Source organism: Triticum dicoccoides, chromosome 5A (genome assembly GCF_002162155.2).
Source record: "Triticum dicoccoides isolate Atlit2015 ecotype Zavitan chromosome 5A, WEW_v2.0, whole genome shotgun sequence".
NCBI classification, from domain to species: Eukaryota; Viridiplantae; Streptophyta; class Magnoliopsida; order Poales; family Poaceae; genus Triticum; species Triticum dicoccoides.
Genome location: NC_041388.1, coordinates 143,208,440 through 143,230,761, shown reverse-complemented (window position 1 = coordinate 143,230,761; position 22,322 = coordinate 143,208,440). Strand labels below are relative to the sequence as shown.

At 43.9% G+C, this 22,322-nt stretch overlaps 3 protein-coding genes across 3 annotated transcripts; all 3 read right to left on the bottom strand.

Annotated features, from left to right (window-relative positions):
• Positions 1-3,872: 3,872 nt before the first annotated feature.
• LOC119297097 (putative glutaredoxin-C14) lies at positions 3,873-4,653 on the bottom strand. Its single transcript, XM_037575025.1, has one exon. It carries the CDS (start codon positions 4,467-4,469, stop codon positions 4,158-4,160), a length of 312 nt encoding a protein of 103 aa, XP_037430922.1. The 5' UTR covers positions 4,470-4,653; the 3' UTR covers positions 3,873-4,157.
• Positions 4,654-7,223: 2,570 nt separating this feature from the next.
• LOC119300445 (E3 ubiquitin-protein ligase MIEL1-like) lies at positions 7,224-11,912 on the bottom strand. Its single transcript, XM_037577402.1, has 12 exons — positions 11,653-11,912; positions 11,360-11,447; positions 10,243-10,287; positions 10,117-10,149; positions 9,946-10,023; positions 9,825-9,868; positions 9,709-9,749; positions 9,188-9,270; positions 9,024-9,115; positions 8,835-8,904; positions 8,632-8,670; positions 7,224-7,810 (listed from the first exon to the last, which is right to left on the bottom strand). Exons 1-12 carry the CDS (start codon positions 11,745-11,747, stop codon positions 7,652-7,654), a joined length of 867 nt encoding a protein of 288 aa, XP_037433299.1. The 5' UTR covers positions 11,748-11,912; the 3' UTR covers positions 7,224-7,651.
• A 1,415-nt stretch (positions 11,913-13,327) lies between these two features.
• LOC119300443 (conserved oligomeric Golgi complex subunit 8-like) lies at positions 13,328-17,889 on the bottom strand. The gene is made up of 12 exons (XM_037577400.1): positions 17,689-17,889; positions 17,420-17,572; positions 16,393-16,541; positions 16,127-16,204; positions 15,960-16,053; positions 15,651-15,725; positions 15,121-15,417; positions 14,958-15,025; positions 14,825-14,879; positions 14,485-14,623; positions 14,184-14,368; positions 13,328-14,004 (listed from the first exon to the last, which is right to left on the bottom strand). Exons 1-12 carry the CDS (start codon positions 17,839-17,841, stop codon positions 13,597-13,599), a joined length of 1,854 nt encoding a protein of 617 aa, XP_037433297.1. The 5' UTR covers positions 17,842-17,889; the 3' UTR covers positions 13,328-13,596.
• Between the last annotated feature and the right edge of the window lie 4,433 nt (positions 17,890-22,322).

The following is a 22,322-nucleotide window of genomic DNA, read 5'->3' as shown; positions in this document are numbered from 1 at the left end:
CCCCGGGCCAGTGCTCCTCTGAGTGTTGGTCCAACCGAGCGATGTCCGGGGCTACCAGGGGCAACTCTGGGCTGGCCTACCCGACGTCTGGCTCATCTGAGTGTGCCCTGAGAACGAGATATGTGCAGCTCCTATCGGGATTTGTCGGCACATTCGGGCGGTGTTGCTGGTCTTATTTTAACCTGTCAAAGTGTCTTGAATTACCGAGATACCGAGTCTGATCGGAACGTCTTGGGAGGAGGTCTATTCCTTCGTTGACCTGAGAGCTTGTCATGGGCTAAGTTGGGACTCCCCTGCAGGGATTGAACTTTTGAAAGCCGTGCCCGCAGTTATGGGCAGATGGGAATTTGTTAATGTCCGGTTGTAGATAACTTGAACCTTAATTTAATTAAAATGAATCAACCGAGTGTGTTACCGTGATGGCCTCTTCTCGGTGGAGTCCGGGAAGTGGACACGGTGTTGGAGTAATGTTTGCGCAGGTTGTTCTTTAGTTTCTCGCTCGTGCTTTGCCTCCTCTTCTCGCTCTCTTTTGCGAATAAGTTAGCCACCATATTTGCTAGTCGCTTGCTGCAGCTCCACATATATATTACCTTGCCATACCGATAAGCTTAAATAGTCTTGATCGCGAGGGTGCGAGATTGCTGAGTCCCTGTGGCTCACAGATTACTATTACACCAGATGCAGGGCCTGATGATTCCGCTCCAGGAGACGCGTATGAGCTCAAGTGGGAGTTCGACGAAGACTCTCAACGTTACTATGTTTCTTTTCCCGATGATCAGTAGTGATGCCCAGTTGGGGGTGATTGGGACCGTGTCGCTTGTTGGGTTATCTTTTATTTTGGCGCCGTAGTCGGGCCTTGAGTGTTTGGATGATGTAATGTTATTTATGTACTTGATTGACGTGGCGAGTGTAAGCCAACTATGTTATTTCCCCTTTCATTATTATATTACATGGGATGTTGTGAAGATTGCCTAACTTGCGACATATGACTTCAATGTGATTATGTCTCTAAGTCGTGCCTCGACCCGTGGGAGCTATAGTTGCATCGAGGGTGTTACATTGTCGGCACGGCCACGCGGGAGTCATTGGTGTCATAAATGGGCGGCATGGGTGCCCCGACCTCACCGGCAGCGAGCACCCTAGACAACACCACGAAGCTCCATGCGTCCGTCTATTACCCATCTAGCACCTTTGTTCATTACAGGGCCACCTGTCACGCCAGCGAGCATCCCCTGCCTCATGCCACCTAAGCCCAAGCAACACCCCTATGCCGTTGTCGGCCACACGGGCTTCACCCGACGACGTCCTGTGGCGGCGGCATGGGGAAGAAGGGGTGGTGCATGGGGTGGCGGCATGGGGAAGAAGGGGTGGTGCATGGGGTGGCGGCTGCTAGGTTAGAGAGCCACCTGAGTCGCCTTGTGAGAGCGACGCAGGGGTGTTTTCTTCATACCGTCTACCCTACAACACGTGTACAATATTATGCATGCCGCATCACTATCAATATATTCTTACAGGATAGTTTTTCATTATACAATACAAGTCGATTTGATTCCACAAAACAAGAGAATACCATAAAATAAAAATAAAAGTAAATAAATTATATAAAAAGTGAGCTATCATATATGCTCACAGTATGGCACCCAATTGTCCACGCCGTTGGCAATGCCTAGATACCGTTCTGGATCTTATCAATTCATGCATTCCCTTTTGTGGTTTTGGAATATGTTAGCTAAAGCTTCTGATGCGTGCAGATGGAAAAGATAATTAAAGTAGCTAGTCGCCAATACAAGTAGCCATAGAGAGGGCATCGATCTCTTTCTGTAGCTTCCAGGCCGGTGCTCGCCGCGCTTATCTCACCTGGTCGACAGCTTAGAGTATATGTGCACTGCATAAGATGCCGCGATCCGAGATCGGTCGACTGCAATCTATCGTACATACATGACATCAACTTCACTTGATAGCATTATCCTAAGCCATAGACGTAAAGTGTATGCATGCATGGCCTCTTTATTTAAAATCGAGTCTAGCATATATTGGATCAATAGCATGTCGGATACAACCAGATAATGGGGTAGCTAAACCCGCAAGAACAAAGGGAAAGTTCTAGTTGTACCCTCAAACCAATGTACTCTCTATTCTCACCGTCCATCCTCGCATCAAAATTCATGCACAAAAACTTTTCTTTTTTGTTTCTTCCAAATAAAAGAACATTTCAGCTTGAAACTTTGCAGATAAATATCACACAGGTACTATCATGTGTACAAAAGTTTTTGGATTTTTTTGGCGCGAGATAAAATTTTTAAATGATATAATTTATTTGAAATTTGAATTTAACAAAGTTATGTAGCGTCAAAAAATCCTAAATATTTTATATAATGAGTGGCACCTATGTGTAGTTGATTTGCAAAGTTTCAAGGTCAATTGTTCTCCTCTTTGAGAAAAAAAAGAGAAATTACTTTATAAGGATAGCACGGATCTTGACACCAGCTGAATGGTATAGACAGAGGATACTGGTATGGGGGTACAAAAAATCCACAGGCAAGAGCAAAAAACAATTATAAACCAAGGGGAGATTTGAGCTTCGACTATATGCCTCAAAAATCTGCTGAAGCCCACTATAAGTCTTGCCTACCATGGGCAACATCGAGAAATGCAGTAAATAAAGTTTATAAAAGATTGTTGAGGACCAAACCTCATTGAATTGCCATAATGGTAGACCGACACGTAAGATGAAGATTGGAAATTGCGCTGAGGTATAACCCCGGCCTTGGCTGGCAACCATGCTAGTATTGTTAGACTTGGCAGACAACCTTGTTCGCATGGATTCAAAAGAAGGAACTATTGAAGAAAACAATGTTTTCTCTGATGATGCCATGGAGCCGCGCCGACAAACAACACGAATAATCAATCCGTTGTCCGCTAAGAACAATGGTGATAGAAACACCAAAGCTCGTAGGTAACACTGCACCAAGCGCCACCGAGACGGGATTGGAGTCGAAGTACTATTATTCGAGATAACGCCATCACCGTCGGAGCAACCGATGCTACTGATGTTGATGACAGTACCGTGGTTCTATTTTTGTATTAGAGGTGGGGCGTGGTGAAACCATCAGAGGTTGGATATGGGCTCTAGACCCTTTACAATGAAAACATATGTTCTAAATACTAGATGATACCCCATGCGTTGTTGTGAAAATTCGTTGCAATATATTTCAATAAGTTTGGAATGTGAAACATATTGACAAGTACTATGAGAAATAAATCTAAAAATACACATGACTGATTGTATTTATTTATTGTATCATGTAAAATATTTATTGAGTATAAGTAGCATAATAGTTTTTCATGCATGGTTGCATGCTGAGGTGAAACTTTTCCCATGCATGATGCATGTTAAGGTGAACATGTTTTCATGTATAGGCGTATGTTGATGTGGCATGCTTGTATGTTAAGATAAATAAATTAAATTAGTGGAGATCACCTACTTAGTTATATAAGATTTCCACAACAACGGAGAGTCGAACGTCATCACGGGATGTTCAACACGTCGTACGCATGCACGTGCCACAGAGACATTGTAGTAGAGGCCGATGGCGCCTAGACGTGGCAAGCCAAAGCCGTAGAATTCCCGCTCCACCACATACCTATTCGCGTCGCCGCCGTTGATGATGCTGCATCGCCGACCAAGCCGTCAGCCAGCCTCCGAACAGCAGCTGGACCACCAGTCCACCACTGCCAGATCAGGGGAGGTGCCGATGTAGTATATGTGATGGAAAATAATTATAAATAACAAACAGGAGACGATAGTAAACTACTATGATCAATATGCAATGCAACTGCAAAATTTGTAGATTGAAGATGTGCACGCATCATTTGATAATGAACTGTTTATATTTATCAACTAGCTCTTTGAAAACGATGATTGTACACCTGAGTGCACAAATAGCACTGGGATTACAACACGAACATCACCCGTACGTAAAACTCGCTCCTAGCGAGCTATAAGCCTTGCTATTGCCGGAACAGGATTGAAAAAACCTGTTCGATCGACGCTAACTAGGCCATTAGTTAGGTTATTCTAAGAAAATACATATACGTACTTCACAGTTCACACTCTTCGACAAAATTTTATTTTCCCAAGTGGCACCTGCATTCCTCTATAGCCAGAGGGCACCTGCATTCCTCAGCATTGGGACTAGCTCGCCGCTGAGATGCATGGACATGACCCTGTTTGTCCCGCCGACAAGCTTCCCGCCGATGAACACCACTGGAACAGACGGGCCTTTTCCGAGCATCTTGAGGAGAGCTCTCTCCATCTCCTTTCCCCTGGGGTCTTGGTCTAGCTCGTGCACCAGTGCATTGACACCCAGGTCGCAGAAGAGCCGCGCCACGGTGTGGCACATGCAGCAGGAGCTCAGGGTGAAGATCACCACCGCTCTCTCCGACACCAGCTTCATCACGCGATCCATCTGCCTTCTAAATAAGTTCTTCTAATGGGTTATGTGTGTGCTTGCACGGATCTCTAAGCCTGCTTTGCTTTGAAGTTTAAAGAGGACTTTGAAATGTGATGGAGCCTTTGAGTAGCTCTAGCTAGTTGTTGCTGCCTTGTGTTGTGCCAAAGAGGAAATCTGGATGGTTTGCTAGCAGAGGGGTGGCTTCCTTTTATAGAGCTACAAAAGGGAAGTGTTTCTTTCTATGCACTAGCTAGGGTGTCCTTCATGCATGCATGGGTTGGAATATCCAGTGCAAGTAAGATCAGGAAGTGTTTGGAACAGACCAGTGTGATCTAGCAGCCATCTTTAACATTGCACAAAGAGCAATTTGGATTTCCCTAGAAAAAATAAATGAAAGCTCCTAGCTAGCATAGCATGCCTGGCATTGGCGCCATTGGTTTGTTCAAAAGCATATTGGTTGGTACCCAAGAGGAGATCAGATTAGATAATGCACGCGTGGAACCGTGTTGGTTCTGATCAACATGGAGCCAAACACGCGACTGGAATAATCCGATCGATTTTGTAAGTGTTGACCTAGCTAGAGGGAATCTCGTATATATGCCTATGGAGAGGTCCTGCTTTTGAAATCGATCTATCTATTGGCTGTTTTTAAGCTTGCACGTACTACATGCAGGCAACTACTTAATCATCAGGAGAACTAATTAAGACTTAGAAGGGGTGGTCAATCTTATAATTGGCTCATGCATACTATCAGTGCATCGGGTAGAAATCCGGAAAGTAAGAAGGTCGGAATATGAATCTCATCATCGATATTGTCCTCATGCATACTATCTCAAAACGCCCAAGCCAATGGGATGAAATTTCAGTACGAAATTCCAAGGCAGATTTTCCCCCCTTTTTTCAAGATTTCTCTCCTCGTTTGAGTTTTCAAAAAGGAAAGCAGAAAAGCAATTCATGTGTTTACAAACAGATGAACAACTTGGTCCTTGTCGGTTTTTACTTTTTACTTAACAAAGAGCACTAAAAAAAGATTTTTACTTAACAACCTAGGTCACTCTTTTCTACTTAATTGCCCATTTTTTCAGGGACTCGTTTCTACTTAATTGAAAGGCAGTGCTCCTGTCAGTTTCACGAAAGTATAGATGAACAGAAGCTTGCAATGGTGAAAACGTGTCGATGATGTGCGACAACAAGAACCGTATCAACAATGACGCGGAATGCCGATATGGTACGGCCAATACTTTGCTTGTAAGGAAACCTCAGGCTCACCTTGTTTCTGGTTAACCGGCGATGAGTCGCCACAGGTTCAGAGAATAGCATCGTCGACAGAGCTCTCAATCTCTCATCACTCACACTGCCTTATCTGCAAGCACAGAATATGTCCAACTTGCCTGCTTTTTCTCTCAAGATTTAGCTGCTTGGGCTTTGAGAAACGCCCATCACCGTCATCGGCCTGGCCGTATCAGATATGAGGCGCCGCGATACCGACGACGGTGCCATCCTTGCTTTTTCTTTGACATCCTCACCGAATCGGTCCTCCTACAAAGCTCTGCCGAAGCAAGGAAAGTACGGAGAGAGGGAGAGAGAGGTGCTGCATGTGGCACCACACAGTTGCTACATGTATGGTGGTACAAGCATCTACATAAAGTCAGATATATATTACCAGGGTGTTTTTTTCAAAAAAACCAAATCTGCAGTTTTAACGCATGACGCAAACATCCGGGCACTTAAGAATGGAATATATGTCTTGATAGAGATATCCTTTATCCTCTAGATTTGCCTTGATGCTCTTCACCTGGAAAGAAAAGGCTAGTGTTATGTAGTGGCAATCTCCATAGCTAGCTCCTCAAGGATCTTATGGTTCTTCATCAATTCTTGGCTCCTCACCCTCTCAAGGGCTAGCCTTGGCTCCTGCAAGAAGAATGTGTAGTGCAGCTCTTCAGATCAATCTAGCACGTTACCCGACATTGCCGAAAAAGGATAAATTCTCAAGTATACATGTGTAGCACGCTGACAGAAAGAGCACCGCTACATTTTATCTACAACTGAATATGCCAGAGATGCAGCAAATACTTTTGAAATGCTACTGGAGAGGTGTGGAAGCGCCTAGTAGTACATTTGAACAGTACTGTAAAACCACGTCAGTTATTTCCGAACGGTTCAAATTTGAAGTAAAACCACGTCAGTTATTTTCAAACGGAGGGAGTACTCGATTCTTATTCTTTGCCAAATTGACATGTGGATCACGAAGACCTAACCTAGCTACTGTACATTGCTGATGCACATATGCCAGCCTTGAGGTGCCAACACCTAAGAGGATCTTATTCCTTGGCTCTTTATTATTGTTTGATAAGCCTAGCTAGCTTGTTGATTACCTGGAACCCTAAGAACAACCAATATCATCCATGTGTAGTAAGTGTGCAGTCTCATCAGATCCTAACATATCACATTCTATCCTTCATCCTTGAACGACATTCTACCCAGTTTTTAAGGATTTAGATTCCAGTTTTGGACATGGACAGAAACTGATGCCTACTGGTAATAGCTGTGTCTATCATCACTCAAATGAATCGCCATCCTTTCATCTTCACCTTCGCCTTGAGAGAATCCTATTTTGCATGATTTTCTCCTTGAAATTCCAACCCAAGGAGAGCGATGCATGGCTTTTGTTGTCACGGAGGATGGAAAATGACAAGCATGGAAAAGGAATACAGGATATCAGGATGCATACTAGAATAATGATGAAAACCAAACCTCAACACAGCAGGCTCAAAAGGTTTGGTGTAAAAATCTAATAAACTTCTCTCAAATTGTGAGAATAACACAATCAGGGACCTGACAACAGCAGCGTACACACAATTCCCATGGATTACAGCAGCTCAGAATTCAACTCCTGGGGAATATAGCATATGCTGGGCTTCATCCACGGTGGTACAGAGTAATGGTGCTGTATTACAGATTTAAGACAGACTTCCAAGTAATCAAGCAACGCTGTTCGCAGCAATACACTAGTAGCTGACGATTCAAGAGATGAATTGAATCTTGGTAGAATGGTAAAGCGGCAAAGGCCCAGGGATGGGGCTGACACTAGACGGGCAATGCCGCGAAACAATGCTTCTTCTATGTGTATGGTTCTGGCATTGGTTGCACAGACCAGGTGATACACCAGTATGATGTATTCTCTACAGGAGGTTGTCTTAAGATGAGTCTGTTGTCGACGGAGAACTGCTTCCTGATAAATCTGCAGGCCGCGACGTCGATCTAGTGTTGTATGAGTTGCAATGGCTGCACTTATGGCCAATCACGTGGAAGTCCACTTCTGAGACTTTGTTGCAGTCATTGCAAAGAACCCAAACCTGGAAATTTTAGCACAAGGGCAAAAACCACTGTTAGCCTGACTCAGCTACTAGATCCACACAAAAATACTCCCTCTGTTCCTAAATATAAGATGTTTTAGCATTTTTCTGATTCACATGTATCTAAACCCATTTTGATGTGTGTGTTCACCAATTTCAATCCGCATAGTAGTCTACATTGAAATTATCTAAAACATCTTATATTTAGGAACGGAGGGACTATATGACTAATGTGTGACAGTTGGCATGACAATGGTCGTCTCATATCTTCAAAGGTTCAGATAGATCAAAAACACAATATGGGCCTATTCGGTTTGGAGGATTTTCATAGGAAACACATAGGAACAAGGATTCCAGAGGAAAATTTCCTATAGATGCATTCGGTTTGTAGGAAATGTGTACAGAAATATCGTAGGAATACTATTCATTTCCTCTGTTTTTGGAGGAAATTACACATCCACTCAAAGCTCATTTTACGCGTAGGAACGAGGCGAGTCAAATCCTTAGGATGGCAAGTGCCATGCTATAAAATTCCTATACTAGTTCTAATTCCTACATCATGAAATCCTCCAAACCGAATGAGCCCTATAATGGAACTTCCACCATTCGATGCTCATTTTCTGTGAGAAAGCTAATTTGTCAATAAAATAAGTGGCAGAAAATGGTTTCCGGGTGATTCTGAAAGTATGGCTAGTGAAGATGGTTTTGAATGTAGTATATATCAATGAGCAACATAACATTGGCTCGTGCACTAGCACAAACCAGTTTGGCAATGTAAGCTATGTCTGATTGGACTAAATAGTTCAATCACAAGAGAATACCTTGTAACGATATACAGGAGGCATAATTGTTGCTTCAATCTACAAAAGGAAAAGCAACTCATTATTGAAGCAAGCTCAAAAATATATCTAAATATTAAAAGCTGTCCAGAGCATCAATGCATCACAAAGTCAGAATACAATGAATATTTGTTGAGTGATTGTTGTAATGCACATGTCTGACATTTAGAAAATAAACGTTATACCTCTTGATCCAACATGCCCCAGTGAACTGTCATGTCAAGAGCTGTCTTAGAGCATATTGGACAAGTGTATCTGCAGCATCATAAGCCAATAAATAGTTACAACAGAAGCAACATCGGAGAGATTTTAAAAAAAAAAAGGAATAACTGGGTACACATATATCTCCATGTTAACACAAGTGGAAGGATTACTTATTATGGTCCACCATCTCAGCGAAACAGTCCATGTGCATCGTGTGTCCACAGTTTAGAACTCTTGTTCCTTTTAATGAATCAAATAGATACTGCACAGAAAATTTCACTATAAACATCTCAATAGTTCCAATAAGTGGGACAGTACAAGTTCCTGATGTTACCTCATAACAGATTGGGCAGTTCTGTCTCATTGAATCCTCCACACACTGATGGTTATCACGCAATGCAACAGCGTAACATGACCCTATTTATTGCAGAACAAATAGTTACGAAATTGAACATATTGATATTAGTATTACTAGAATTCATCCTGCACATCATATGTACCGTCGGCAGATTTAAATACAAGTGAACAAAGATAACTTTTTAATTTACACATTCTTTATTGGTAAATTTTCTATAACCTAGACATTACATGACTAGGACTAGATAGTGGACAAACTGTAAACAAATAGGCTCATGAGATCATCGTCAGCTGTTTCCCATGATTATTAAGGCAAGATCCATTGCAGTTACAAAAAGAACACAAGTTGATTTCAGTTCCAGCAGGAGAACGGGAAGTTTCAGGAAAAAGTATTTATGCTACTGCATCATGTAGATTACTCAAAGGCACAAATCAATCATGGCATTGTCATGAGTCTGGAACAAAAGTTAACACAAAGCCAGCATGATTATAGCATACCACACTTTGCACAGTGGAAGTAGTTTTCCTTGCCGCCAACCCTGGTTGATTTGAATAGAAACAGGGTTAAGACTTTGCTTGATAAGATAGAAGTGAAGATAGTGTTTAGAGCTCACCTGCATATGCCGCAATCATGGCAATGGTACTGCCCTTTCTCTGTCTGTAGCAAAAGACACTGCATCAGCTGATACGAACCACACTAAGTACATAAACACAGAAAACAAAATTGAGACATACGTCGTCATCATAAAACTTGCATACATCACAGAAGTATTCTCCCATATTGACTCCACATCTTACACACACTTGTGACACCTGAACAACACAAGAGTTTTAGTTTGAGCATAATGACATCCTACGAGACATGATTGCAAAGTAAAAAAGTTTGTACTAGTATTTAAGTCGTACCGGTTGTTCAGTATCACAGAGTACACACACTACCTGTAGCAGAAAAGGACAACCGGTCATTCAGAATTTATGAACCTGCTGAGGTCTACAGATTGTACAGAAAAAGAAAGGGCTTGCGAGGCGTACTTTTTCAACATCCTGGCGACATATATTATGCCGATCACCCAAAGCCTACAGTGAAGACAATGCCATCAAAACTAGTTAAATTCAATAAATGCAGTTTGTTGCTCGTTAGCTGCTCTATGCAAACTGTCAACATCTAACAGTTGCCATTTTTCAAAGGGAAAGAGAACCCTCCCAGGGTGCCTTGGTGGCACACATGGTTGTGAACCCACCCACCCACCCGGGTTCGAGGACTCGCCCCACTTTAAGTTAGACGTCCTCCCCCTTGGTCTAATTCTTTTTTTTCAAGGGAAGATGTTTAAACTCCAACAAGAGTGCCACGGAAAGGACCAAGCAAAGGAGCGAAATCGCGCCAAGAAATGCGTCAGACACCACGGAAAGATGGGGCAATTACATGGAACAAATATGATCCCTGGGGAAGAGCAAATCGCCCCACTTTAAGAATAAGTCAGGGAGGCGTCTTCCCCCTTGGTCTAATTCTTTTATTTGTTTTTTCCAATGGAAATGTTTAGACTCCAATAAGAGCAACTGTTCTCAATGAGTCTGACAAGTTCCCATTTTGCTAATTTACAGTTTTGATCTATTAAGAACATTAACTTATGTTTATACATTTATTTTGCCAGCACCCTGAAGATTTATTTTACCAGTTATTGAAATCTGACACGACGACTTATCGTGCATAACTTCAACCAAACAAGTTGTCCAAGATTAAATGAACGAAATTAAGATCAAAATTTAGAGCCATGGTGATTCAATATCGACGAACCAACTCAACTTGCAAGGTTGCCATGTTAGACTTGTTTGGAGTACGGACGATGGGGCCTTTATGGGGGATTTAGTTCCCTCTCAAGCACGAACTAACTCTACATCAACAAGGTGATAGTGCATTAGCCAATAATTGTTAAGCATCCCAGTGAAACTGTACATGGAGTAAGTGATGCTAATTACTACACGGCCATGGTGAGTTGGTTCCCACATGGATGAGCACGGTAATTATGCGGCCGTGGCGAGGAAAACAATAACTAGCAGCGTACCGTGGCGTGGTTAGTTGGTCTCCACATGGATGAGCACGGTAATTATGCGGCCGTGGCGAGCAAAACAATAGCTACTAGCAGCGTACCGTGGCGTCGTTGTGGCAATGGCGGCAGGGGAACACCTCCTTGCAGCAGGGCGCTACGATCTTGCATCTCCGCCGATAATGCTCGCACCTGCGCAGACCAGAGATGGATCACGATGTCCCGCGAGACGAAGCAATGAACCAATCGGACCAAGCAAAGGAGCGAAATCGCGACAACGGGCGCGGCAGACGCCACGGAAAGACGGGGCAATCGCGCGGAATCGAGCAAATTCGATCCCCGGGAAGGACGAATCGCAGCAAAAGGGGGGAGGGGAGGGGAGGGGACGCTGCCTAACCCGTGCTCCATCTTGCCCACGTCGCGGCGGCCCACATCTCCGTCGCCCGTGGCCTCGTGGGCGAGGTCGTCGTCGGCGAAGTGCGTTCCCCCCATCCCCGGCGGCGGCGTCGGCGGCGAGAGGGTGGTGGTGGGGAAGGGGAAGGGGAGGGAGGAGTCGGTGGCAGAGTGGTAGAAAGGAGTAAAGGAAGGGGCCTATGGGTCAAAATGGCGCGCGATACGAAGAGGGAAGGAAGGAAGGAAGGTGGAGGCCGGCGCTCCGCTAGGCCCCAACCCTTTTTCTTCCCTCTTGTTTTATTGGTCCGGAGCCGGAAGAGGAAGGCCGTCGCCAAGCCGGGAGTTGGACCCACTGCCTTAATTGCTAACTGTCCCCTCGCATCATCATCTCAGAAATTGTGGGAGATGGATTTCAGGATTTTCCATGTAACGGGTAGAATAGAATAATGTAACTAGAAATATATTCAAACTTCAGAATGGCAGAAGTTCAAGTTAAAACTCAATGAACAGAAAGCACATTTAAACTCGATAAACTTGCAACTGAAGGCTTGCCGTAGGGATGGAATGCTGACTTCACATTTTCTAAAATGGATGATTTCTAATGCACATCTTTCAACACAATACAATCACAGATGGTTACATACACATATATACACTTATTTGTACGCATGCACACTCTACTCCTATGAGCACTTCTGAGACATTGAGCTGACACAACATCATAAATTTGACGAAGTCATCATAGGAGCCTCTTGGTCGATGGAAACATCTCAAGTATGGAAGCTAAACACTGGTCTGTTGGTTCCACCACAAAAAAATGTAATCATCTAAGCTATGCTCAGCTCAACCCTTACGGATGCAAAATCCGCACGAAATTCGTGGACAAAAAACGTGCAGGGTTGAACAGTGAAATTCAGGTGGTGGAAAAGCACCGTTATGTTAGGCAAGTCCTGTAGTCGCCTACTGCACCTTTTTTAATGGTCTGTTTGATGCCAACTTGTCAAGGAAGATAAAGAGATGAGGTGCGCACATGGCATGGGCCGCACGCACGCCAGCAGAGGAAGATGGCGAGATGCATCTTTCTCGCACGCACCTCCTTCCCTTTCTTCCTCCACCGGCTGCTCTACTTTATTCATTCAATTCCAAGTTTCAAACCGACAGAGTTCCGTTCGCTTGCACTCTTCCCTTGCACTACCATCTCATTCTTTTTGCTTGTTTGTTTGTTTGTGTGTATGCACCTGGTTGTTGAATTCTACTATTCCTGCTTGTATATTAAATTCATTCCTTCAAGGAGATGCGGAATTGCGTTTGTTCCAAACAGGTTGCTAGGAAAGTAGGCCAAGGGTCGATGTTCCTCTTCGGCGAAAGCAGAGTCACTTGCTCAGAGTTTAGGAAGAAAGCGGAGTCGCTTGCTCAGAGTTTAGGAAAGACAATGACCCATGACGCAGTGGTGCACATTGACCGATGACGCAGTGGTGCACATTGACGAAGCCCTTTTTCTTGAGGTGTATGGGGGGTTTCTTGTGTGGCACTCAACTGTTTGTAACAGTTTTAGTCCCTTTTTCGTTAATTAACCAAACAACTCTCTTCTGCTTAATGAATGGATGAGGTAAACCTTTCGCCTCCGTTCAGAAACAAAAAAAGTAGGCGGCTTCCAGTTCGACCTTCATTACCAGATGTGCAGTCAACAACAACATAGAGCACTCGCTTCATATTATCAACTTACTGTCAGTCCGAAACAATCTCCGGTCTACAACATCTACGTATGGGCTAGAGATGAACAGCTAAATTTCCAATTGTGTATTGTACAGATTAACATCCAACGCTCTCTTGTGTACACTGTAAGACCACGACCAAAAATAATGAACCAAACTGTCGATGAACATAGTCTTGCAGCAACGGCTCAACGTAACAAGAACTTCGACAGATTCCATCAACGCGGTTCAGGCTATGCGTTTGCGGGTGCATCGGTCTGCATGTCGGCACCAGCTGGTTCGGCAGTGGTTCCCGCGTCGCTGGTCACCTCTGGCTCAGGGCCATTGGTTACAAGTCCGTTCTCAGAGGCCGCAGTCCCAGCACTCTCGATCGACTGCCTTCTTTCAATGCCTCCTGACTGCCTTCTCTCGATGCCTTCCAACTGCTTTCTCTCGATGCCTCCTGTCTGCTTTCTTTCTATGCCTCCGGACTGCCTTCTTTCGATGCCTCCTGACGACTTTCGATCAATGCTGCTGATCCCAGAGCCTGATCTTATAGGTAGTTGGCTGACAGCATCCAATAAGCTGGGGCACTCTGTGATCAGCACTCCTCCGTTGGGGTAGCATCGTCCAAAACATGCAGCACAATAAGGATATGCGACCTGAGATGAGATAGTGAACTTACATATGAGACTTCTCTGAGTCAAAAGAGAAATATCACAGAACTGGAATTTAGATCTGGTGGGTGTTGGGCCTTCAGCATATCCTGTTTTCTTTACTTTTCTGGAGGTAAACTTTTCCCCCCTACTTCCATTTGTGGTGCTTATGAAGCTTAAGTTACCTCAATAAATGCCTGGCAAAGTGAGAGGAAAAGGGAAGACTCATTTCCACGCAGCATCCGCATGGCATTGTATCTGACTAGGGAGTCAGAAACTGCTTGCAATCCTTTCACCACCTCCTGAGCAAGGACATGCTTCAAGCTCAATGGTGCACATGGTTTTAGCTCATTCATTGCTGCCGAAACACCTGCATCCAAGAGTATGAAATACGGACATGTCAACTTGTATACTCACTAGCACCATTAGAGCCAACACGTGAAGAATAGAAGTCAATTTCTGATAAATGTTACCAGTAAAACATACCATTAACAAACACTGCGAGAGGTGGATGCTCCATCAAAACAGAAGGTGGTGTCACATCATCAGAAGTATCATCCACAGCTCCATTTGTGACAAAGCCAATAGATGGCATCAGCACCCAACGATGTGAATCCAAGACAACCTAGCATGATTAGAAAATTTTATAGTGGTGTTAATTTATGGTGCTACAGTAATAATTGTAGGAGAAAGAGTGTAGGGAATTACAGAGTATAATTTGAAAGAACGAAGAAAGTGTCAACAACCTTATAATACGAATTCATCTTATGTTTATCTAGAGAAGAACGGAATAGCATGTCCAAACACGTAGTACATAGATGCTTACCTGAAAATTCTCAACCGCTGTACTCATATTCTTCGAGAATAAATTTAAAACCGCACTGCAAAGCAGATAATGTCAGGAAATACAACCCCTTTCCAGCATAGACAATAAATTTTAATAATCAAATACCAATTACTTTTCAAAAATTGGTGGAAGCAGGCAACGGAAATCCAGTCCAACCAAGCCGAGACCCATCGCACAATACTGCAAGATGATCAAGTGATAAAACATTACAAAAGATTCAAGCCTTTGGTGCAACTGTTACTCAGCTAGAAATTCAAACGAAAGCAAATGCTTACCATGCAGTTTTCAAGCATGTTTGACAGGGACCCACCTTCTGTTATATTTGGCAACATAACTTGAAGAGTGGTGAGGTGATTACTAACTTGGTGCATTGCCCAGCTGAAAAGCAGCCCACCGTCGCTGTTCTCTTCACTTCCAGATTTATCATTATTGAATATTGCTCGGTATTGATTGACAACATCAAATAGATGTGTCCTGTGGCAAGACACCATGCCTTTCAGATAATCATATACATTCCTTTGGTCCAGATCATCAAGAATCCCAGAAAGCCAAGCTTCCCTGCATCTCAGGAACTAGAACTTATATCAGAGTTAGGAGGCGAAGACAAACAAATTGTATTCTAACCCCTGTTATGACCTATAAAAAAGAAGCAGTGTAATGTCATAACTAATGTCTGCATTATTAATAGAAAAAGAGATTCTACCATACAACTAAGCATACTTGGTAACTCAAGAGACATGATAACCAGAAACAAATACTCATAAACAGAATGGTACTATCAAATAACTTGGAAGATTCAGAATACCTGTAGGCGTAATTCTGATTCACTGAACACTCCAATCCGGCGCAAATGTGCGACAATACGGAGGCATTCGGGTAACTGTAGGCGATAAAATGGACCAGACTTAGATACAAGTGTGCAGAAGATATTAGACAGATCAAGCAATCGTGGGCAAGAAATGATACTATTGAACACAAGGAAATACATTTACCACTACATGATAACATAATATACTTATAGCACTCAACTGCACAGAGGACAGCACAGAACAATCTGGGCCAGAGTAAAATATGAAAATGGTGCTTGACATAAATAGTCGACAAGCATCATCACCTGAATATTTGATCGAAGCTTTTGGAGAAGCTGAGAAATTAGTGATTGTATCGTCTTCTTGACTTCAGCAGCTAATCCTTGGATGACAGGTAAACTTCAATTGAAATAGCAAACAGTTAATGATTTTAATGACGGACCACAACAAAGTATTATGTTACTCGACTTACTCAGGGTGCAACTTCGAAATTTTACTAACAGAAGCTTCTAGATCGAGTGCCTCATCATAGTTCCCATTCCGTATGCATCTGTAAGCAGCAGCTTGTTGTTAGGGATTCATTATCGGTACAACATTTGAAGCTATGCAGTACAGGACAAGAATATGTGTCTATAATCCATACAAATTAAACAAAAACCAATGGCATATCAACAACATCAGTCAACTCAAATATGAAGCAAATATCCCAAGGAAACACTAACAATGCATGTCACATACGTGTCCATAAGTTGTGGGATTTCAAGCAGGTCAAGCAAGGTACTGTGGTTGGCTAGTAATGTCTGATTGAGCTTCCTCTCTTCCAAAATTTGATGTGCTGACTCAACAAACTCGGTGCAACCAGATGTTAAATTGGGTATCTCCTGTACCTGCAAAGAGTAAAAAAGATATTGTCAAGCATTTCATATTTTCATTTCCTACTTCCAACATGGCCTGAATCATACATAAGTCGTTATTGGATGAAGTAAAAGCTGCATAAGGACATGTACTTAATTTTAGCTCCCACCGTTGGCAGTAAGAAATGAACAACACTTGCATAATTTCCATTTTGCAGTATTTAGTGACAGACACTGGTTCAACAAACAATGGTAGTGGTTTTTCAGAGCAAGGTGATGCATAACATTAACAAATATGCATGTGGACTTGATCATTTTTCCTTGCGGTGCATATAATTATGGTCATGTTAATACTGTTAAAATCAATCACATAAGAAGCATATAAATAGCTAACAGTTTAGAGAAGAATGTTAGAATGTATGGTTCATAAGAGCCAATCAAATTTCTCGACCACACAGGAAAGCCAAACAACATTTGCGGGCAAACAAATAATTGAAGGTAATTGTTTCGTGTTTAAAATTGGACTCACTTGTAAGAAAGCAAGCAAGACAAATTCTCACGCAGTTATAAATAGGCAATAAACTGATGGAAACAAGAAGAAAAATGTGATTCCCACAGCAATCACAAGTGACAGCACAATCACATTTGCAGATGAACACACAGCAAAAACTACACCTCACATTTCCTGTTGCAATATCAAAATGAGATCTACTAACTATATGCCTAGATCATCCACCTCAAATTGCAGCATCCATCGGATCACTCAACCTAACTTTGTTCGATTTTCGCACAACAGAGTTAGTTAAGTTGAGATCTACTTACTGATCCATATAAAAGCAACAGATGTTTTTGACGCTAAGGTCATACAAAAATGGTACATGCTGCGACGGGCTGAGATCAGCTGACATTACCAGTGCCTCGAGGTGCTTGTCGAACCCCTCGAGCTGTGCCCGCACGAAGGAGAGCGCCTCGGAGGCGGCTATAAAGGCGGCGTAGTTCTCCACCGCCACTTCCTGCATCTGCCGCCGCACCCGCTCTCCGTCCACCCGCAGCAGCTCCGGCTCCTGCGCCGACACGAACATTACCACCAATACATCACGAGATCACTATTGCCACCGATTATGGTAACGACTACGGAATTTACGGGGCGCCGCAAGCGGGAGTGATCTCGGGGGCGTACCTTGTGGAGGCGCTCGATGGAGAAGGAAAGGAGCTCGGAGACGTAGGGCTGGTAGGCAGCTCCGGAGAGCGGAAGCACTGAAGCGCCTTCCATGTCGGCGCCGGCGGCGGGAAGTTCCGACGAGTGGCGGTGGCCCGCGTCGAGGAGGTCCATGGCGAGCGAGATCTGGAGGGAGAGAGTGGAGAAGGGAGGTTGGGGATTCAGCGGTTGAGACCCTCGGGGTTTTGTTCAGTTGTTCAGTTTAGTCCTTCAAAATTTTAGAATTTTAAAATAGTGGCATAGTAGGAAAATTTATTTTTAAATGTTTTTCTAAAGGGCAGCGCTAGGCGCCGGCGCACCGGCCCAAACGTTTCGGCCGGTCCCCACGCAGCCGCACGATTAGTGTCCCCAGGACCGCACGATTCAGCGAGCTATCCTCACGCGCGTCCCCTTCTTCCTCGCTTCAGATTCACCATATCCTCCGCGGTGGTTTGCGCGTAGCACCCACCCCGCCGCTCGCTGGCTCACCACCGCCGCTCGTCGGCTCACCGCGGCTGCCCGCCGGCAGGCGGGCACGCCATGGCCGCTCGCCCCGCTGGACAACTGCAAAAAAAAATCTGTTTTGGCAGGTTCCAGCAAAATCAATTGTTGTTTCCAGCAAAAAAAAACACAAAGGTTGCAGCAAAAAAATACTAACACGGTCTCCGCCCTTGCCACCCAGCAAAAAAATCAGCGCGAGCACCACCTCGCCGGTGGAAGCAATCCCATGAGCCAGTTCCAGCAAAGAAAAATACAGGTTCCGGCGAAAATCAATTACAGCAAAAACACTTCCGTCTTAGCAAAAAATTCAACATGCAGGTTCCAGCAAAAAATGTTGCTGGTAGAAGCAAAAACTAATGATCGTTCCAGCATCCATGTTGCCCAGTTCCAGCATAGTGACCATCCCCGCTGCCCGGTTCCAGCAAAACAACCATAGCAGCAAAAAATCAGAAAAATCCGCTTGTAGCAAAGAAATAGCCGGTTCCAGCAAAATTTGACACTAGTTCCAGCAAAAACATGAGCCGGTTCTAGCAAAAATTATCTTCGGTTCCAACAAAATCATAACATGGTTGTAGCAAAAAATCGACTGGAAAAACAACGATGTCATGGAGATGGATGTAGCACAAATGCACAAAACACCGATAGTAACAAAAACCAAAAACGATTGTAGCAAAATGGTTCGCCGGTTCCAGCAAAAACTAACGTGGCCACGAGCACCCTCATCCACCGTTGTGCCATGACCCCTGCACATCGCCCCGGGTCGCAGCAGCAGGAGCGCCCCCCGTCGTGGTCGCTCGCGCTGTGGGGTGGACGTTGGGGCTGTGGGTTGGCTTTGGGTGCAGGGGTCCGGCGGCTGGCAAGGCGCGGAGTAGACGAGAGAGAGCTGGGATGTGCGTCATGGTGGATTTGGTAGTCTGAAGCAGAGGCGACTGGGGAAAATGAAGAAAGGAGATGAGGATAAGAAAGGAGGGATAGGGAACAGCGGTGGTGTGGGGCCCATAGTGATTCGTCCTGCGAGCGCGTGGAAGGGTGATGTGGGGTTGAGCGTTTGGGGCCGAGAGGATGAGCCCACATAGGGCCACACGATCGCCCTCGATCGAACGAAGCGTACGCGACCGACGAAGCATTTCCGTCGGCGCGCCGCAGGGAAACGTTTCCCTTTTCTAAAAGGAAATGATTAGCATTAGCCGGCCGATCATGCATAGCGTTCCACCACTTGTGCAACCGTCAGATCCAAGTTCCATCGGACGGTGCACAACGTACATCTTAGTGCAAAACACATTATTCGTGGCACCACATGACTCAGTTCGCGCGCGACGCATGCCTCTGCCATCTTAACATTATTTCTGCAACACTATCCAAAAGTTCTTTCGCAACAACACACATGCTTCAAAAAAATAAAGACGAAAAAATATTCCATAACATCATCTGTGCTGCAGAAGTCGTTCTGCAACAACACTCATGTTGTACAAAAGTTAAGACAAAAAATCTGCAACATCTGTGTTGCAGAAGTCGTTCCGTAACAACACCAATGTTGCAAAGAAAAAATGAGACGAAAAAAACAATATTTCTGTAACAGAATCTCTATTGAGAATGTTTCTGCAACATATAGTCTGTTGCAAAGAAGGATTCTGCAATAATGTGCTTGTTGCAATGGTGAGGAAAGACATGTGCCGCTGGATAACGCTGGATCAAACGACTATCGAGGCGGCGAATCTTATAAAAAGATCCGCCGGCCGACGCGTAGCGGCCCCTTTTTCTAAACTGTATAATCGCAAATGTTCAGTACCAAGTTTAGGTCGCAAAACTTGATGAACCGATTCCATCACAAGGAAGCTAACCATCTGAGCTATGCTTAGTAGTTATTTTTAAATGGTGAGTTTATCCATTTCATTTAAAAAGTTAAATAACGAATGATGAAATTTAATGTTTTATCTAAATGACTCGCAGTTGTTTGACTACAGGTGCATGGACGTGATTTCTTCAGCAGTTCACCTGCAAAAAAACAGATTTCAACAACATTTAAGACATGGGGTGGACATGCCCTTTTTCTATTCCTGATGCACTCGCACCCTTTCGCCCATATGATAATTGGGCAGAGTGATATTGGGTTCACTTTAGAGCGCCATTATCCATTCAGTAATTGTCGTCCTCGGCGGGAATGCACCCCTCTCACTTCTTCGGTGTTACATGATACGTCTCAAAGGTATCTATTTTTCCAAATACTTTTGCTTTTGTTTTGGACTCTAATTTGCATGATTTGAATGAAACTAATTTGGACCGATGATACTTTCAGCAAAACAACCATGGTGTTGCTTTTGTGCATAAATAAAAGCTCTCAATGTGTGTTATCAAATGTCACTTCGTAACTAGGTGATCATAAAGGTGCTTTATAGGTATCTCTGAAGGTGTTTGTTAGGTTGGATGAATCGAGACTGGGATTTGTTGCTCCGTGTGACGGAGAGATATCTTTGGGCCCTCTCGGTAATACAACATCATAAGAAGCTTCATGTGACTAATGAGTTTAGTCACGAGATCTTGTATTATGGAACGAGTAAAGAGACTTGCCGGTAATGAGATTGAACTAAGTATGGAGATACCGACGATCGAATCTTGGGCAAGTAACATATCACCGGAAAAAGGGAATTTCATACGGGATTGACTAAATCCTTAACATCGTGGTTCAACTGATAAAGATCTTCGTTGAATATTTAGAAATCAATATGGGCATCCAGGTCCCGCTATTGGTTATTCACCGGAAAGGAGTCTTGGTCATGTCTGCATGTTCCGAGCCCGTAGGGTCGCACGCTTAACGTTCGGTAGCGCTAGGGTAGTATTGAGATATTAATAGTGGAAATCCCAAAGGTTGTTCGAGTCTCGGATGGGATCCGAGACATCACGAGGAGCTCCGGAATGGTCTAAAGGTGAATATTTATATATGGAGTTGTTGTCGGGATCCCGAAAAATGTTCAAGTTTTTTCAGTATTGTACTGAGAAGGTTCTAGAAGGTTCTGGAGTGGGGCCCACCTGCATGGGGGACCCACGTGAACGTGGGTGGTGGGAAAAGTCACCACCCCCCTGGTCTAGGCGCACCAAGATCCTCCCTTAAAAGAAATAATATCGTATCCAGAAGGGATAAGATCAGGATTCCTAAAAAGGGGGATAGCGATCGATGGGGAAGGAAGGAGAGATTTCCTTCCTTCCCCTTTGGCCAACGACCCTAGGGCCTTGGAAGGAAAGCCACCAGCCCCCTCCAAGTCTATATAAAGGTGGGGAAGCGTTGGGGCAGCCACCCTTCGACCCTTGCCCATTACCTCCCCCAACTCCTCCCACATTTCACCGGTACACGCTTGGCGAAGCCCTGCCAGAACTCCGCTTCCACTCTAACGCTTTTTGGTCTACAAGGGTATGTTGACACACTCCCCTCTTGTTTCTATACATCTCCTAGATTAGATCTTGGGTGTTCATAGGAATTTTTTGATTTTCATGCTTCGTTCCCCATCAGTGGCATCATGAGCTCGGTCTATGCGTAGATGTACATGCACGAGTAGAACACAAAGATGTTGTGGGCATTGATGTTCAAATTGCTTACTTCCCTTATCTTATTTGGATTCGGCGGTATTGTGAGATGAAGCGGCTCAGACCAACCTTACTTGTCGACGCACAAGAGACCGCTTCCACTGACTGACATGCAACTTGTATTGCATAAAAGTGGCTATGCGGGTGTCTGTCTCTCCTACTTTAGTTGAATCTGATTTGACAAAGGCGGTCCTTGTAGAAAGTTAAAAGGCAACTTTGCATAGATAAGAACGGTTCTTATAGTTTGCCCTAGCAGCCACGTAAAAATTGCAACAACAAAATTGAGGACGTCTAACTTGTTTTTGCAGGGCATGTTGTGATGTGGTATGTGTTGGAAATATGCCCTAGAGGCAATAATAAAGTGGTTATTATTATATTTCCTTAGTCATGATAAAGGTTTATTATTCATGCTAGAATTGTATTGACCGGAAACTTAAATACATGTATGGATACACAAACAAATACCGTGTCATTAGTATGCCTCTACTAGACTAGCTCGTTGATTAAAAGATGGTTAGGGTTTCCTAACCATAGAC

Bases quoted from the DNA above. Each gene is read 5' to 3' on its own strand.
- LOC119297097 (XM_037575025.1), bottom strand. From the start codon at position 4,469: ATGGATCGCGTGATGAAGCTGGTGTCGGAGAGAGCGGTGGTGATCTTC.
- LOC119300443 (XM_037577400.1), bottom strand. From the start codon at position 17,841: ATGGACCTCCTCGACGCGGGCCACCGCCACTCGTCGGAACTTCCCGCC. The intron at 15,418-15,650 runs GTATTCTGAATC...TATAAGTTCTAG, and splicing joins AATCAGAATTACGCCTACAG to TTCCTGAGATGCAGGGAAGC. The intron at 14,369-14,484 runs GTATGTTTTACT...TCTTGGATGCAG, and splicing joins TCTCGCAGTGTTTGTTAATG to GTGTTTCGGCAGCAATGAAT.
- LOC119300445 (XM_037577402.1), bottom strand. From the start codon at position 11,747: ATGGGGGGAACGCACTTCGCCGACGACGACCTCGCCCACGAGGCCACG. The intron at 11,448-11,652 runs GTTAGGCAGCGT...TGGTCTGCGCAG, and splicing joins GTGGGCAAGATGGAGCACGG to GTGCGAGCATTATCGGCGGA. The intron at 10,150-10,242 runs GTACGCCTCGCA...TTTCTGCTACAG, and splicing joins GTCGCCAGGATGTTGAAAAA to GTAGTGTGTGTACTCTGTGA.